Source organism: Glarea lozoyensis (genome assembly GCF_000409485.1).
Source record: "Glarea lozoyensis ATCC 20868 chromosome Unknown GLAREA4, whole genome shotgun sequence".
Lineage (NCBI taxonomy): Eukaryota > Fungi > Ascomycota > Leotiomycetes > Helotiales > Helotiaceae > Glarea > Glarea lozoyensis.
The window spans coordinates 274,520-288,477 of NW_007360999.1; the positions used below are offsets into that span (position 1 = coordinate 274,520).

At 41.8% G+C, this 13,958-nt stretch overlaps 9 protein-coding genes across 9 annotated transcripts; 1 reads left to right on the plus strand and 8 right to left on the minus strand.

Moving 5' to 3' along the window:
- Nucleotides 1–934: 934 nt before the first annotated feature.
- On the plus strand, nt 935–1,240 carry GLAREA_09441 (uncharacterized protein; the record flags this gene model as incomplete). The annotated part of the gene is made up of 1 exon (XM_008086038.1): nt 935–1,240. The coding sequence occupies one exon, from the start codon at nt 935–937 to the stop codon at nt 1,238–1,240; it is 306 nt and encodes a 101-aa protein (XP_008084229.1).
- A 1,617-nt stretch (nt 1,241–2,857) lies between these two features.
- Nucleotides 2,858–3,439, minus strand: GLAREA_09442 (uncharacterized protein; the record flags this gene model as incomplete). The annotated part of the gene is made up of 1 exon (XM_008086039.1): nt 2,858–3,439. The coding sequence occupies one exon, from the start codon at nt 3,437–3,439 to the stop codon at nt 2,858–2,860; it is 582 nt and encodes a 193-aa protein (XP_008084230.1).
- Nucleotides 3,440–3,627: 188 nt separating this feature from the next.
- GLAREA_09443 (uncharacterized protein) lies at nt 3,628–3,948 on the minus strand (the record flags this gene model as incomplete). Its single annotated transcript, XM_008086040.1, has 1 exon — nt 3,628–3,948. One exon carries the CDS (start codon nt 3,946–3,948, stop codon nt 3,628–3,630), a length of 321 nt encoding a protein of 106 aa, XP_008084231.1.
- An 81-nt stretch (nt 3,949–4,029) lies between these two features.
- On the minus strand, nt 4,030–4,233 carry GLAREA_09444 (uncharacterized protein; the record flags this gene model as incomplete). The annotated part of the gene is made up of 1 exon (XM_008086041.1): nt 4,030–4,233. One exon carries the CDS (start codon nt 4,231–4,233, stop codon nt 4,030–4,032), a length of 204 nt encoding a protein of 67 aa, XP_008084232.1.
- Nucleotides 4,234–4,995: 762 nt separating this feature from the next.
- Nucleotides 4,996–5,373, minus strand: GLAREA_09445 (uncharacterized protein; the record flags this gene model as incomplete). The annotated part of the gene is made up of 1 exon (XM_008086042.1): nt 4,996–5,373. The coding sequence occupies one exon, from the start codon at nt 5,371–5,373 to the stop codon at nt 4,996–4,998; it is 378 nt and encodes a 125-aa protein (XP_008084233.1).
- Nucleotides 5,374–5,920: 547 nt separating this feature from the next.
- GLAREA_09446 (uncharacterized protein) lies at nt 5,921–6,536 on the minus strand (the record flags this gene model as incomplete). Its single annotated transcript, XM_008086043.1, has 2 exons — nt 5,921–6,386; nt 6,523–6,536. The coding sequence occupies 2 exons, from the start codon at nt 6,534–6,536 to the stop codon at nt 5,921–5,923; spliced, it is 480 nt and encodes a 159-aa protein (XP_008084234.1).
- A 1,039-nt stretch (nt 6,537–7,575) lies between these two features.
- Nucleotides 7,576–7,929, minus strand: GLAREA_09447 (uncharacterized protein; the record flags this gene model as incomplete). Its single annotated transcript, XM_008086044.1, has 1 exon — nt 7,576–7,929. The coding sequence occupies one exon, from the start codon at nt 7,927–7,929 to the stop codon at nt 7,576–7,578; it is 354 nt and encodes a 117-aa protein (XP_008084235.1).
- Nucleotides 7,930–10,380: 2,451 nt separating this feature from the next.
- GLAREA_09448 (uncharacterized protein) lies at nt 10,381–10,800 on the minus strand (the record flags this gene model as incomplete). Its single annotated transcript, XM_008086045.1, has 1 exon — nt 10,381–10,800. The coding sequence occupies one exon, from the start codon at nt 10,798–10,800 to the stop codon at nt 10,381–10,383; it is 420 nt and encodes a 139-aa protein (XP_008084236.1).
- A 1,536-nt stretch (nt 10,801–12,336) lies between these two features.
- GLAREA_09449 (uncharacterized protein) lies at nt 12,337–12,788 on the minus strand (the record flags this gene model as incomplete). The annotated part of the gene is made up of 2 exons (XM_008086046.1): nt 12,337–12,488; nt 12,569–12,788. The coding sequence occupies 2 exons, from the start codon at nt 12,786–12,788 to the stop codon at nt 12,337–12,339; spliced, it is 372 nt and encodes a 123-aa protein (XP_008084237.1).
- Between the last annotated feature and the right edge of the window lie 1,170 nt (nt 12,789–13,958).

Below are 13,958 nucleotides of genomic sequence, written 5' to 3' on the forward strand. Positions count from 1 at the left end.
CATTCTGAGAATGAACTCTAAGATGAGGGGTGGGATGGTTTAGATTTGTGATGTTCCCCTACCTAGTATCCACAATGGCTGTGTATACATTCGCAGTTGTAGATCGCAGTTCATAGATCCTTGGCTTAGGTCGTGCACTTGGAATGACACGCGCAGTTTACACAACACTAGTAAGTGTTCTAAGAATGAACTTTATTATTAGGGGCATAGGACGATCTTGATTTTCAAGTGTTGTGTTAGCGATGGTTTATAGTGAGGAGATGTTGTGCTTGGCGTGATGTTGATGCGGATCTGATCTGCGTATTGCTAGTAAATCTAGTAAAGAATTTGGGTAAGAAGATCACAGAAAAACATCTGCTTCTTAGGTCTTTCTCAGACTTGGCATCATTAAGAGGGTCTTGTTTTAAACTTGGCGTGATGATGATGTACATCTTCGTTCCGACCAGCAACCCTAGCAGTGTATTTTGATAATATGTTAACACCTCCGTGAAAGTGTATATGTATTTTTTGTTGATCTGCAGACTTGGCAGTATGAATCTAAGCTGTTTGTGCTTGGCACGACCATTATGTGCTGTTTTGCGCACTATAATGCTTTTAGTCGCATATTAGCTCCCGTTATGCAGCTCATCCACTTTGGCTGGTATGAAGATCTTCAACTTTAGACGTGAAGGCATCTGTGGAATTAGCGTGAGCGAGGAGGTACATAACAAATCTTCCTCCCCCAAATTCCTCTTTCTCTCTTCGCCGGTTTATCAACTGTTTTCAATCACATTGTTTTCAGCTCTCATAAACTTATCGCTCACGTCTTTCAGACCACAACTTCTCAACTTTATCAACTTCTCAACATTATCGACAAGTGATCTTACTTAGGCTCAAACCCTTTGTCAAGTTTAAAATCGCTCTAACGCCATTCCGATTCGACAACTTCCTCACCATGCCTTTCAATCTCAGAAAGTTCTTCCGAAGCTGCTTCGGCACCGCAGAAGAAACTTACGAGCCAGTTCGAGTCCTCCCACATCCAGTTCACGGGTACGTCGGTGAGACTCTTACTCCTCGCGAGAAGGACACTCTCGCCTTTATCAACTCTCATCGTCCCAACTCACGATTGGAGCGCGACGAGTCGATCCGCACTCCTCACATGCCTCGTCTTCGTCCACATGGAACAGTCATCCACCGACCCCTCGAGGCGGACCATACCATGCGACGATTCATCTTGAACAAATACGCTTTCCAAGATTAGACAGGCCATGTTCCTTTTCCTCCTGAACGTCGACCCCTCTGCGGTTGAGCACCCGACTCTCCAGAGTGAGTCCGAACAGATCCTTCCTCTCCTTCTCAAGTTTCTCCTTCCCAAAGAAACTTCCTCCTTGATTCCGAAGCGACGGCCTTGTGTCCTAGCCCAAAGTCTCTTGTTCCAATCCCTCCATTCTCACGTTTCTCCGCTCAAGAAACCTCACCTGGATTCCAAAGCGACGGCCTTGTGTCCTAGCCCAAAGTCTTTAGATCCGCCTCCTTTCCTCTCATCTTCTTCTCCCTCTCGGTTTCTCCGCAAAAAGGAACCTCCTGGCGAGACTCCCCGCAAGGGTTGAGGCTCAAAGGGGTCCGACTCGATTCCGATTGCGACGGCGATTGTCAGAGCATGAGGTCTCCGGGGAATGGAGAGCTTTGACTGAACACCTGTCCGGGGTGCCCTCTACGAACCTGGAATTGAGTTTCAAATGTCTCGAGTGAGATTTCTGGGACAATAATATTTCAGAGCTGAGATTCAGTCCTGGTCAAAAATTACTTTGCAGTGCGAAGTTCTTTTTGAACAGTATCCTATTCATTTTCATCTTCTTTACCACTCTTCATCCTGCCTCCCCTTTCAGCTGACTATCCTCTTGATCATACTTCAATTTCTCCTTGCTTTTTTGGTTTTCTTTTCATCTCAAGGTCTTACCACTTCTTCATCGCGACTTCCCTTTCTGTTCGCTTTCCTCTTGATCATTAGTTCTTTTCTCCTCGCCTTTCTCTTCATCTTGCCTTCGTTTTTGTGGTTGCTTTATTCTCCTCTTCTATTTCCCAAATCTGTTTCGCCTTTCGATTCCATCACTTTTTGATTCGAGTTCCTGCTGGTCGCACTTTCATGTTCCGGTCGGTGTTCACAATACCGGCCGAGTCCTTTTTCATGGTCTCCCGTCTCGATCTTGAACTCTTTGAAAGCAGCTTCTTTCTGAATTTTGCCCATTTCTTGTTGGTTCTCTTGTTCTACCTCCACCCACCTCCTCTTCCTTCTTCGTACTGCGCCTTTGTCCCCATCATTATTTAACCTTCAGCTTCACGATAAATATTTTGATCGTGTAGCCTCTGCAACTCTGTCTCCCCGAATTCCCTTTTGTAGATAATATAATTTTATCGTCGTCGTCAATGATCAACATTTTCACCTCGTTTCCCGTATGTCACATATTCCTTAGCTCGCCTTTCTCTGTCTACACATTCCTGACTGGCTGTACTTATATATGCCATGACTTCGCTCATGATCAGAAGTTTAACTTCGCATCATATCAATATAATAGCATATGAGAAACGCACCGTACTGCATCTGCATTCTTCTCATTCGTACATGATTACTGCTCTATGCATAAACATTCTCTCACTCGTGACCACTCATTCACAGTCTATACGCAAACCTGTAAACGCGACCTCTATCTAGATCTAATTCTGTGTTGCCATCAAGATTATCGAACAGCATTGTGGCTTGCGACCACCAACCAACCATTTCTACCCCCTCAGCTACAGTTCTGATCTTATAGATGAACCTCAAAACGCAAAGTGACTCCATCGGTGAATAAAATCTCTGATCCGATTTGATCAATTCTCAGGAGAAGTCATCCGCTTCAGGCTCTTCGAACCATTTCTTTTTCTCCTCTTCCTTTTTGGCGGACGAATCTTCTCCCAAAAATTTATCTAACCAACTTCTACTCCCACTACGTCTCTCTGCTGTCACCTTGTCCCAATGAACCGATGAAAGCTTCGTTTCGACTCTCTGCAGATCATTTATCCTTGATTTGATTAAATCGATATCCTCTGGCATAGACCGAAACCGCGTTTGCTCTTCATCCGTCAATTTCCAGTAATTCTCATATCGAAGCTCCCGACATTCCTCCATTTCCCTCCTCAAATCCGTCAGGCATTTGATATGCTCATCTAGGCGGTTTCTGTAGCCGTCGTAATCTTTCTTCTCGACCTCCTCGTATTTCTCGCGATCATCTTCCCGGCGAATAAATTTGGCCATGCCTTCGATGAGGTCCTCCAGCGTGTCTTTCATTTCGAGAACTTCACCCCTGATTTCGTCCTTCGTTTTCTCGTACACTTTTAATTTGACATTATCGACGGCGTTATGGAAAGTTTTGAAGACATTAATGTAGAGGTCATCGAGGTAGCAGTAAGGGTTTATCATGTTTGGTAGAGTTGTGTCGATCGTATGTTTAAGAAGGTGTTGGCAGGTTTTGAGGTTTAAGAAGTATGGAGCAATCGCTCAGGTGAATTTGCTTGATATCTAGCTAGTCCTAACCAACCAATTACAATATACTGACTCATAACCTAGTGTCGCTCACATTCCTTCAGCAGTGAATGTCTAAGTAATCCTCATGAGAAATCGTCTACCGCGGGCTCTTCGAACCATTCCTTTTTCTTCTCTTCCCTTTTCTTCCCCTCTTCACTTCTATCAAATGAATTGTATCTGAGGCATTCATCTTCCAATGTGATTCTTGCAGGATACCTCTCATCCATCCAAGTCTTAGAGCGGGTCTGACTAAGTTTGGTGACCACTTTGTTCAAAATCGTCATATTCGGTTCGATTATAACAACATCCACTTCCAAAGGTCGAACTGCATCCTTCGTTTCCTTTGTCCAACATCCCAGCCAGGACTTCTCCTCATCTTTGAGTTCAACCAAAAGCATATTCATTCTCGACCTCAGATCTCTAAATTTGGAAATGTGATCATTTAAACTCTTTCTGTAGTCGACGTAATCTTTCTTGACAATTTCTTAATATTTCGATGCGGGATCATTTGGATGAAGAAATTGATCCATGCCGGCAACCAATTCCATCAATTCTTTCTTCAGTTCTGAAACTTCGCCTTTGATCCTTTTGTTCTCCCCATTACAAAAGAGTCCTTTGGCGTTATCGATGACATTATCCATGACATTATCGCGGACTAGAGAGGTTTTCGCGAGAAGATCTTCAAACATTTTGTGAGGTAGAGGTTTATGTGATCCGTAGATTTTGTGAAACGTGGTATTAGGTGATAGCTTTTGATGTTGTAAGAAGGATGGAGTACTCGTCAACATGGAGTTGCTTTGATCTGACGAACATGAGTCCCAACCAACGACTTCCGGTCTGTTGACTCACAATCTTGTACTTCCCACATTCCTCCTTCAGTAACTTTACATTGAGTGTTAAATCAAGACCTTCTCGAACATTAGAAAGTTATAAGAACTATATTACCTCAATTCCAAACCTAAAAATTCATCGTACCCCCTTCCTTCGGAACAACACATGCTCAACTTCATCTTCGTTGCTGTGACATAACACAGTAATCGCTTGTTTTACTTACATAGATAGGCAAGGAAAACAGAAAAACAATCACGTTCGTTTTCTTGTGCGCGCTGGAAGGCACCATTCAAATTTCTTTGTTCCGCGTCTCAGAGTCAAAGACCCAGTCGATTTCACACATTGCCCAACTCTTTTGGGTGTTGCTCCTTGATTTCGGTATCCTCAAAGGAGGGCTTCCTACTGAAAGATGAAATGTTGATTTAGTACCGTGCGGTCAAGCGTTACGTTGTGAGAGAGAGTATTAAAGGGTGGTTTTGGATAAGATTAATGATAGGGGTATATTCATGATTGTCACCCCAAACTAGGTATATTATATACTCTAAGTCACTCATTTCGATGAACCCCGCCACTGTATTCATGTAAATTCCTCCACCATCTCAGCTCCTTATAGCCGACCGTCAAGTCTTCCGGTACAACATTTGGGGGAGTTCGCTAAGTGGTTCACTCAACAAAGAACCCCAAAACTTTATCTTTCGATACACTTCTTCATCCTCAGGACGTATCCTTGGAAAGTTTCTTATAATTAATATACCCAGTTTCTCACGGATGGAATATGACCTTTTGCAAAGAGAGCCATATTTTGTCTTTCCAAGCATGCCTTCTGATCGAAATATTGTATAAGCTTCTTCGAGGAGGGCTTTTGCTTCGTAGACTGGCGAAGCGACATTCTTGTACTCATTCCCCCACTCCGGAATCCTGGTAAAATCGAACTCTTTCCACGTATCGTTTTCGGTAGCTTGCGTCTGCCGATTCGGTGTAGACGCCTTTTGACCCATAATGACTGAATCTGCTGAAGACGAGGGAGAGGTAGGTATTGTTTAGGCTGGAATGTATGGAGAAAAACCAAGTTTCTTTATTTTATGTTTGTCTTCTTTTCGAAGCAAGTGTCTGTTCGTTGAAGGAGACAGGAAGATTGGATTGACACCACACTATTTATATACTCTCCATGTGAGGGATATGAATCGATGAAGGGCTCTTCTAGCTAAGAATGCAGAACATATGATGAATATCATTCCAAAAGATTTGAGAGCTTGTGAGTAATACTTTACTTAATATCACTCAGTTTCCAACACTGTTCGCGGTTATTCTCTTTGTTAGATTTAATCAAGTGTTCTACTCCGAACAAAGAAACATCCCTCGAGTACTCACTGTCAGAGTCTACCTTTCTATTAAACTATATTACGCAATTCTTGAATGAGAGTAATGTTTTTATTTATTGTTATAATCCCGCACTTGCTACACCGCAGCTCAACCCAATCATCCTACACAACCGACCATTTGTGATTCCCCAAAATCTCTCAACACTCCCATTGATGACACACCTCAATCATCATCCAGTAATTCGCTCTCGTTACACACTGCTCCACGTACAACTTTGATGTAGCCAATAATATCGTCCCGAGCTTTCACGAGCTCCGTCTTTTCTAAATTATTCAACTCCGTCATGGTTCGCGTCAATCTTCCGTCAAGCTTTTGACGTTCTGGTCCGTAGTTCTTTTTGTCGAAGGCACGAGCCTCTTCGATGATAGCTTTTGCATCGGTGAAATGTTTGTCGACTTCTTCGATTCCACACGATGGGATCTTTGCCAGATCCAAGCCTCTAGGTTTGCGCATGGTGATCTTGATGACTTGTTTCAGTAGTGTCGATTTAGAAAATAGTTGAGAGATAATGATCGAATATGTCGCGAGACGAGAGAGGGTTATTGAAGTGGGGCTTGCGGAGCAACAACGAAGTTCTATCTTGACAACGATTGTCTCTTTTGTGAAGGAAGTGCAGGTTGAGACAATCCTATTTATAAGCTTTCGACCCGAGGAGTTTGAGTCACTGAATGGTACTGGCGCAAGCTATGGGCTCGAAACTTATGATAAATGTTATTCGCAAATTTCTTAAGGGTTGAATGTCATGTCGATGACTTGTTACCTACCGAACACTATTCATAGTTGTCTTTGGATATGATTGGGGAAGGAATCAAAAATGGTGAGCACCTTCATGAATTTGCCGATTCATGATTGGCATGTAGGGACAGTGTAAGAAGAGAACAAAGACCAAAATTCCCAACCCTTTAGTGTCGCCATTGCTATGCCTCACGGACCCCCCCTTACGGCAAAATCACGAGACGACGCTCACAACGCTGTGGTTACTCATTCGATTTGAGTAATGTCATCTTCTTGTCTCGTTGGAAAAGGCTATATATGACTCTGAGGGAAGGAGTGTTGAAAGTCGTTATCAGCAGTCATTAGACTTGGAAAATGTCCCGCCAGTCTCGTAGCGCCCTGGTGGCATGGTGATATATTTGGGTTGAGCCGGAAGTAGTTGCAATTAGTGGAATCTATAATGCATTTAGAACTCTCAAAAGTTCTCATATTATGAGTCGCGTTGACATTTTTATACTTCGAGTTGACCACCAAACGTGACAGATTATTGGACTTCAGAACGGAAAGCATTACTTGTCGTAAGCATTTAACTAAGCAAAGAAAACTCTCTTACATATACCTAGAAATGTGGCACGAAAGGATAGTCGCTTTTCGTTTCCAACGGATGTCAAATTGACTCTTGTACCGATTATCCGGCAACATTTCGCGGTGGACAGAATAAGTGGCAGTCAAATGCAATACTTCTCCGATTAGGTTGAGGAAGTATGCTATGTTTCGTCGATAGTTTCAGTAAATAAAACTTTTGAGGCACCATGTTCAATTTGTTCATAGAGAAGAAGACTTAATTACTTACCCTTCTGAAAATTACGATGTCGTAACGGAACAAGAGGAACTAGTATCACTGATTTTGATCTTGGGAGGATTTCTTGGCGGTATTAAAATTCATTTCGTGCGGGCACAAATTCATTATCTCACTATGTCAATTATACACTTTAATAATATCGTCAGAATCTTCCTGTTCGTTATTGATTTCTCTTTCCCCCAGCACTCTTCCCACGTTGCAAACCATGGATGACTTTCTCATATGGCTTCTTTTAGAAGAACTAATCATCCCATTCTGCATGAGCCCACATTGCAGCATTTGCCATCGAATAAATTTCCTCGCATAAAGCATCGATCCATGCAAGTGCATTTTCGCAATCATTCTCCGGCTCGTAGTATGTATTTCGCTCTTCGATTAGTCTCCAATCCTTCAATCTGGGAGTCAGTGATACCAAGCTTGATTCGATTGTATCGAAATGGTCTCGTTCCAGGTTGTAATCGATGTACTCGTATGCCTCATGCATAACTGGACGAACCGCTTCTTTCAGGAACTGTTTGAATTCCTTGGATGTGGCTTTTTGTGTTAGTTGCTTCATTATAAACCAGGCTTCAGCTCTTATTTCAGGACGGTACATGTTGTGTTTGGTATGAGACCAGTTCGAGAAGTAGGTTGAGGGATGTCGTGGAACAACACTAGCGCCGAGAGTTGTTGAACTATGGACTTCCCGGGTTCTGGGCCAATATATCGATCGCTCAAAAAAGAGAAGTTGCTGGATGAAGAAAGTGCGAGATGGGGCTCGTAACAAGCCTATTTATAATCCAACAATGAACTGTTCCTAAACAATCACATGCTTTGTGAACAGGCGATCACTGTAAACAATGGAATGCGATATGAAGAGCCAATCACTGAGGGCAGCTAGTGACTTCTAATCACGAACTATCTCTACACTCAACCCATTTATTATCTGTACTAATTCACATCTAATGGTTGCATGCCTTGGGCCCTAGATGTAAGGGCTCACGTTACTAGGGACTTCAAGCCCATTCCCTGACTCTGACTGCAACGACGCTCGCACATCACTTCAAGTCTACCACCAACATGTTCACAGTTCGTGAAGTGCTTGAATTTGGGCTTTTTCTCAGATTTTCACATTTAAATTTAAGTAGGCATTATTTGTTGTCTAATATCCTCAGTTGAATCTTCTGGAAGCTCGCTGGAATATATCCTCTTAATTCTGATTTCCTCGGTAGATGAGAAGACACTTTACCTGTTAAGACCGTCACATATCTATCACCATTCCAGTGCAATCCAAAAATCCACCCAATTCGCTCCGTTTAGTTTGCAGTTATCCAAAAATCCCCAACACCTCACAAAAGTCTGAATGGTTTCCACCAACAATGAACTCATCCAATATAGCCATATGTACAGCTTTGTTAGTCAACTTCCTAACCGTCCATTATCTCGTTCAACTCTTGATATCTCTTTCCCAAGTCGCGAATTAGTGTATCTATTTCCTTGTACTTCATGAACATCAAATTTGCCAAAGATTCGAATTCCTCCCCTTCATCTTCACTTAACGGTGCTTTTCCCCGGTTGAGAATGTAATGGATGGAACTTTTAGGATTTTTCTTATCCAACTCGAAGCGGGTGAGTGTAAGTTGAGCTATGATCGTCGAGAGCTTTCTAGTTCACACTCTCCAGCTAGAATCTCGTACCCCCTCTCTAGTTTTGTTTGAACCTCATTATCCAAGAAAGCCTGCGTACTGTTCAGTTGGCTCTGTTCGGTTGAAGCAACTGGTAGGTCATTATTTTTGTTGTCGTTCATTTTGTTGTCGTTCATCTTGATTGAAGGATTTACGATTTATGCTTTATCGTAAATATGGCTTTTGGTTCAACATATGGGTTTTATTGGTTTCAGAATATTGTTATCTTGGAAAATCAGAAACCACTGGAGTCGGTGATATCTATACTAAACCAGACCGCATCCCTTGAATCATATGTAAGAGAAATAATCATCTAAAACGTCTGATATTAGTAATGAAATATCTTTGTGTCATATTCTGCAAGATACACATCGAACCGCCCTCGAGGGGACAGTCAAGTTCATTGACCAAGATATCATGCCGATCTATGCGCCATTACGACTATCGTCATCAAAGTCCTTTTCATTTCAGTCATTGAGAGTGTCAAGAATAAAATTATGAATCCTATTGGAAAGAAGTTAAAGCATATGATATTTCCAGCGACATGCATGATTTTCTTTTCGAATAGCATAATGCAATACTTTTTTCAGGAAAGAACACTTGTCAACATCGCTGCGTGGAGCAAAGTCTCGTTTACACATGTCACATCAGTCACAGATATACTATGATCACGCCGAAATAAGGACACGAAATTTCAGTACTCGACAGGAGCACCAGTGCATTACAAATCTGACGGAACATCTCTTTCGACAAGCACTCCACTCTTCCCAAAACGCCGTGAGGCCTCAATTCAGCTAAGTAATATCTAATATTTCGTCAGAGGACAGTCAATTCTACCAACATATCACTACCGTAACATTCGCGACTTAGAGTCATTCGAGACCAAATCTTGAATCCCTCGATAGAAGTCCCGAATTGCTGTGTCAACAAAATAAATTACATAATGCAAAATATGCGGCCGTAAATGATACTTATTAAAGGCTAACCATGGGAGTCGAATGTATTTTTGGGAAGGTATAATTCCCTAGTTGTGAGGTAATATAGAACTTCAATATACTATATGAACAATGAATATTAATGTGATTTCCACAGCGAGTCTATTCTGTGTTTACCTTAAATACCAATGTTCACGAAAAGCGTAAGCAACATGCGGTTACTGCGCCCTGACATCGATGTATAAACTAAGTAGTAGCAACCAATAATAATGGTCCAACCGTGAGCATATATCATAATCTTACAGCTACAAAGGCGCAACAATTCCTGAAAAGAAAATGACCCTCCGTCCACCACTGCTAGGCTGATAGTTCTCCTGTGACTATACAACCTCATTTGACCCAGTTATCAACTAACATAGTACCCCATCCAGCCACAGGTAATACATTTCATTCATTAGAAGTTTTTTCTTGACCTCCATTGTCATTTTTGGCGGTCAACTTCTCCCATATATTAGAGAGGTTTTCAAGACATTTATTCACATCTGGAAGTTCGTCATCGAACACGATCTTAAGCTGTCTTTCGGACAAGTTGGTTTCACGACGTACATCCTCCCCCCTATCACGCTTTTCAAGGAGAATCTCCATCTCCTGCTTCAAATTTCGCAAAAGACCTATCGTATTTGGAATGTCCGCTTTGAAACTGTCGAAGGCTTCTCGTGTACCTGCGGCATCGTGGTTTCGTGGGGTCCAGCAAGCAAACAGTTTCTCTGCCTCTGGCAAAAGTCTTTCGGCGGCAATTGTACAGATACTAGCTTTATCGAGGACAGTCCTGTCTTTGTATGCAACTCGAGGCGTATTTTGGCTCATTTTGGGATAGCTTCGTTGGATTATGCTGATTTATTCTGTTGTTCGATTTTTCGGGAGGTCTTTGGAATTTACTGATGTTGTGTTGTTGAAAGAAAAAAGAGGAAACTGCTAAAACAATATTTATAGTGCCTTCACCTCGCATGTGTATGATTCTACTAGAAGAAAAGTCTCTGACACATGTATGACCTATGAGTTTTCACTCAACTCGAATACAAGTTTGTTCACTAATGCTTTCACTTCTACCTCTCAGGACAACTACCTTTGATTAGAACAGGATTGAACAGCCGGTGAGAGCCAAACTGTGTGAGTGCCATCCCTTGTAATCGTGTCTGAAAGCGATTCATAGCTTCGGATTCCCGAAAACTCGAATCACCGACATAGCAAACTTCGAGTGGTACGTTGTTGCAGCTTTTTATGGGACGTATGGCATTTTTCGACTCACCTTCAGATGTCTGGTGTTATGAATTTGTAGGTATACATTAAATTGTTCGGTACTATGAATTAAAAGACTAAGATCATGTGTAAGTCAATTGTGTTTGCTAACACACTGTTGGAGATTTCGAGACACGTCGTTGATACGTCTGATGTCAGTTCCAGTCACACATAACGATAGCGGTCATGATACGGCTTGTCATTCTTAGCCATCCCATGAAATTTCTTTTGATTGTACTAATCATTTTGGATTTTTGGTGAATTGCTTATCATGACTTGCTTCGACCCATGAGTCCACTCTTGCTTTCCCGTCCAGTTGTGAGTTTTAGTTCTTTTATTAGGTGTTGCCGAGAAAAGTAAGAGATAAAATGACTCCGTTGCGGCAAGAAAATTTGACATACGACCGCACATACCATCTATTTTATTCAGTACCAAAGACCATCTTCACAATGGATCCACAAAATCTTTAAAAAGAGACTATTCACACATTCCAGTAAAACCCCTTGATATTCTGCTTGGAAAGCTTTGTTATTTATACTCTAGCTGTGCCAATTTCGCCGAGCTTAGCTAGATCATCTAGAAGTCGAGTATTCTTTTACTCTAAAGCTTTCGTTTCTTTTAAGCCAATTTTTGGCCATAATCCCCCCCCCCGGCAGACTAATCTTTATTACCATCCATCGTACAAGTCATGCGAGGTTTCCTTCGATTTATGGGTACAAGGGCGGTGATCAAAGCAGGAACCTTATTGTGACTGTATACTCGTAGACTCTTGGTATATCTCTTCTACTATATCAAAGGTGTGTTTATTGTTATCGAAGCCGGGAAACGTCTCTAGTAATCTGGATAATCCAACATCCGATGAGTTCAGCACTAAATAAGTAATAAGACCGTTCGGGTAAATCTTCTTTTCGCCTTATTCTCTAGTTTACATACCCAGTCCTGCAGAAAACCAACGTTTTGACCTTTCCAACGCCACCCAAATGCCAATCAACAAAATAAATCCTTACCAAAGCTCCCATATAATGCGAGCCAGGTACTATCTTAATACTCGGTCCCTTCACACACTACCCCTGTCCCAATGCATGCCTTTCATGCATAACTATTTCAAGAATTTTCCATTCGCTCCAACGACGTTTTCATACCCATTCTGATTTTTTGAAGCTCGTACAGATCGCGCGAAGCGGCTAGTCGGCCACAAACAACAGTAATTTTCTCATCAACCTTTCCACCCATTTCAAGAAAAGCCTGAACCTGGCCTTCGGAAAGATTAGTCAAAAGACTAACACCTTCCCCTTATCGCGCCTTTTAGAAACGTCATTTATTTTTTCTTTTGTACTTTTCAGCATAGCATGTGCATGTTCTAGTTCCGCTTGAAGCATCTCATATGCAATATCTTTCATCCAATCGTTCTCGGCGGTCCAGTCCTCAAAAAGTTTGCCTGACTTGTCTACGACTTTGGTAGCTGAAGCGAGTTGATAATTGATCACGTCGGTTATGTCGAGACAAGCGCTGGGCGAGTTTGGTCTTTGTGGACTTTGGCTTGTGTTGTTGCTCATTTTGAGATTTTTTCTGGGTGCTATTGATAATTTGAGTTGATATAGTGGTTGAGGAATTTCGAAGACTATCGGCAAATCAACAGCTGTATGTTGTAGAAAGAGAGAACAACAATTTGATAAGGAGATATTTATAGGTCTCTTGAAAAGCCTATGTTTATGAGTAATGTACATAATGTTAGATGCATGTGTCCTTGTTATGTCTTTACTTGAGTAGCTCTGTTTTTGACTAATGATTTACATATGGTAACTCTCAAGAATTGATAGTTCATAGGGGACATGTGTTTTGAAGCATTAGTGTTTCGTTTTTTGAGCGTCATGATCCTTTGAGGACGTCGCCGTTACGAACCACCTTCAAATATTAGTCAAAGGCCCACGGTCAAGCAAAGCAGGGAAGTATCAAAAATACTTTGCTTTCTGACTGTGACGAATCAGCTTTTCATGGGATGAATGTCACTTCTCGACTCACCCTCAGATGTCTCGCAATGTGAATATGTAGGTAAGCCTCAGTTTGCTCAGGTTAGTTGATGATATGTAAGGCAGTTACATGTATAAGCCGTATCCTCATTGCTCAGATAAACCTGGATTCAGGAGCGACATTGTTGACATATTTGGTTTTAATACCGATCGTAATTAACGTGGGTATTGACTGTATGGCCTTTTGAGCCAAGTCATCCCATAAAATTCCTTTTTATCTTGCTAGTTGAGTTGAAGTTTAGACTGACTCTCCCAAGAGATTGCTTGCAGTCTAATGAGTCACTTGCTGCTTTCCAATTTAGTTGTGAAATGCAGATTGTAGCAGACATAGGGGGGAAAGGTGATAACCTAAGCCCACTTTTACAAGAATAATTGACACAACGCTGTGTATGCCTTCCGTTTTATTTTAACATACTCAGTACATGACACTAACTTCAAAACAGATTCACAAACTTGTCAAAATTGAACTACCTAAATCTTCAGTGTAAACTGAACCTTGGATCAGTCAGAAGACAACCATCATGTTCAGTGCAGGTTAGAGTCGGCCTTCGGGGAAGAATAAAATTACAAATGAGCAATTCATGAGTGAGTCGTAGAAGGTGGGTCAGCTGATGCAGAGTTATTGGATTCTCTCGAGTCTTGTTGCCTACGGTCGCAGTCCTCTCTTTTGGTCTACTTCGGTACCTGTGACCATAG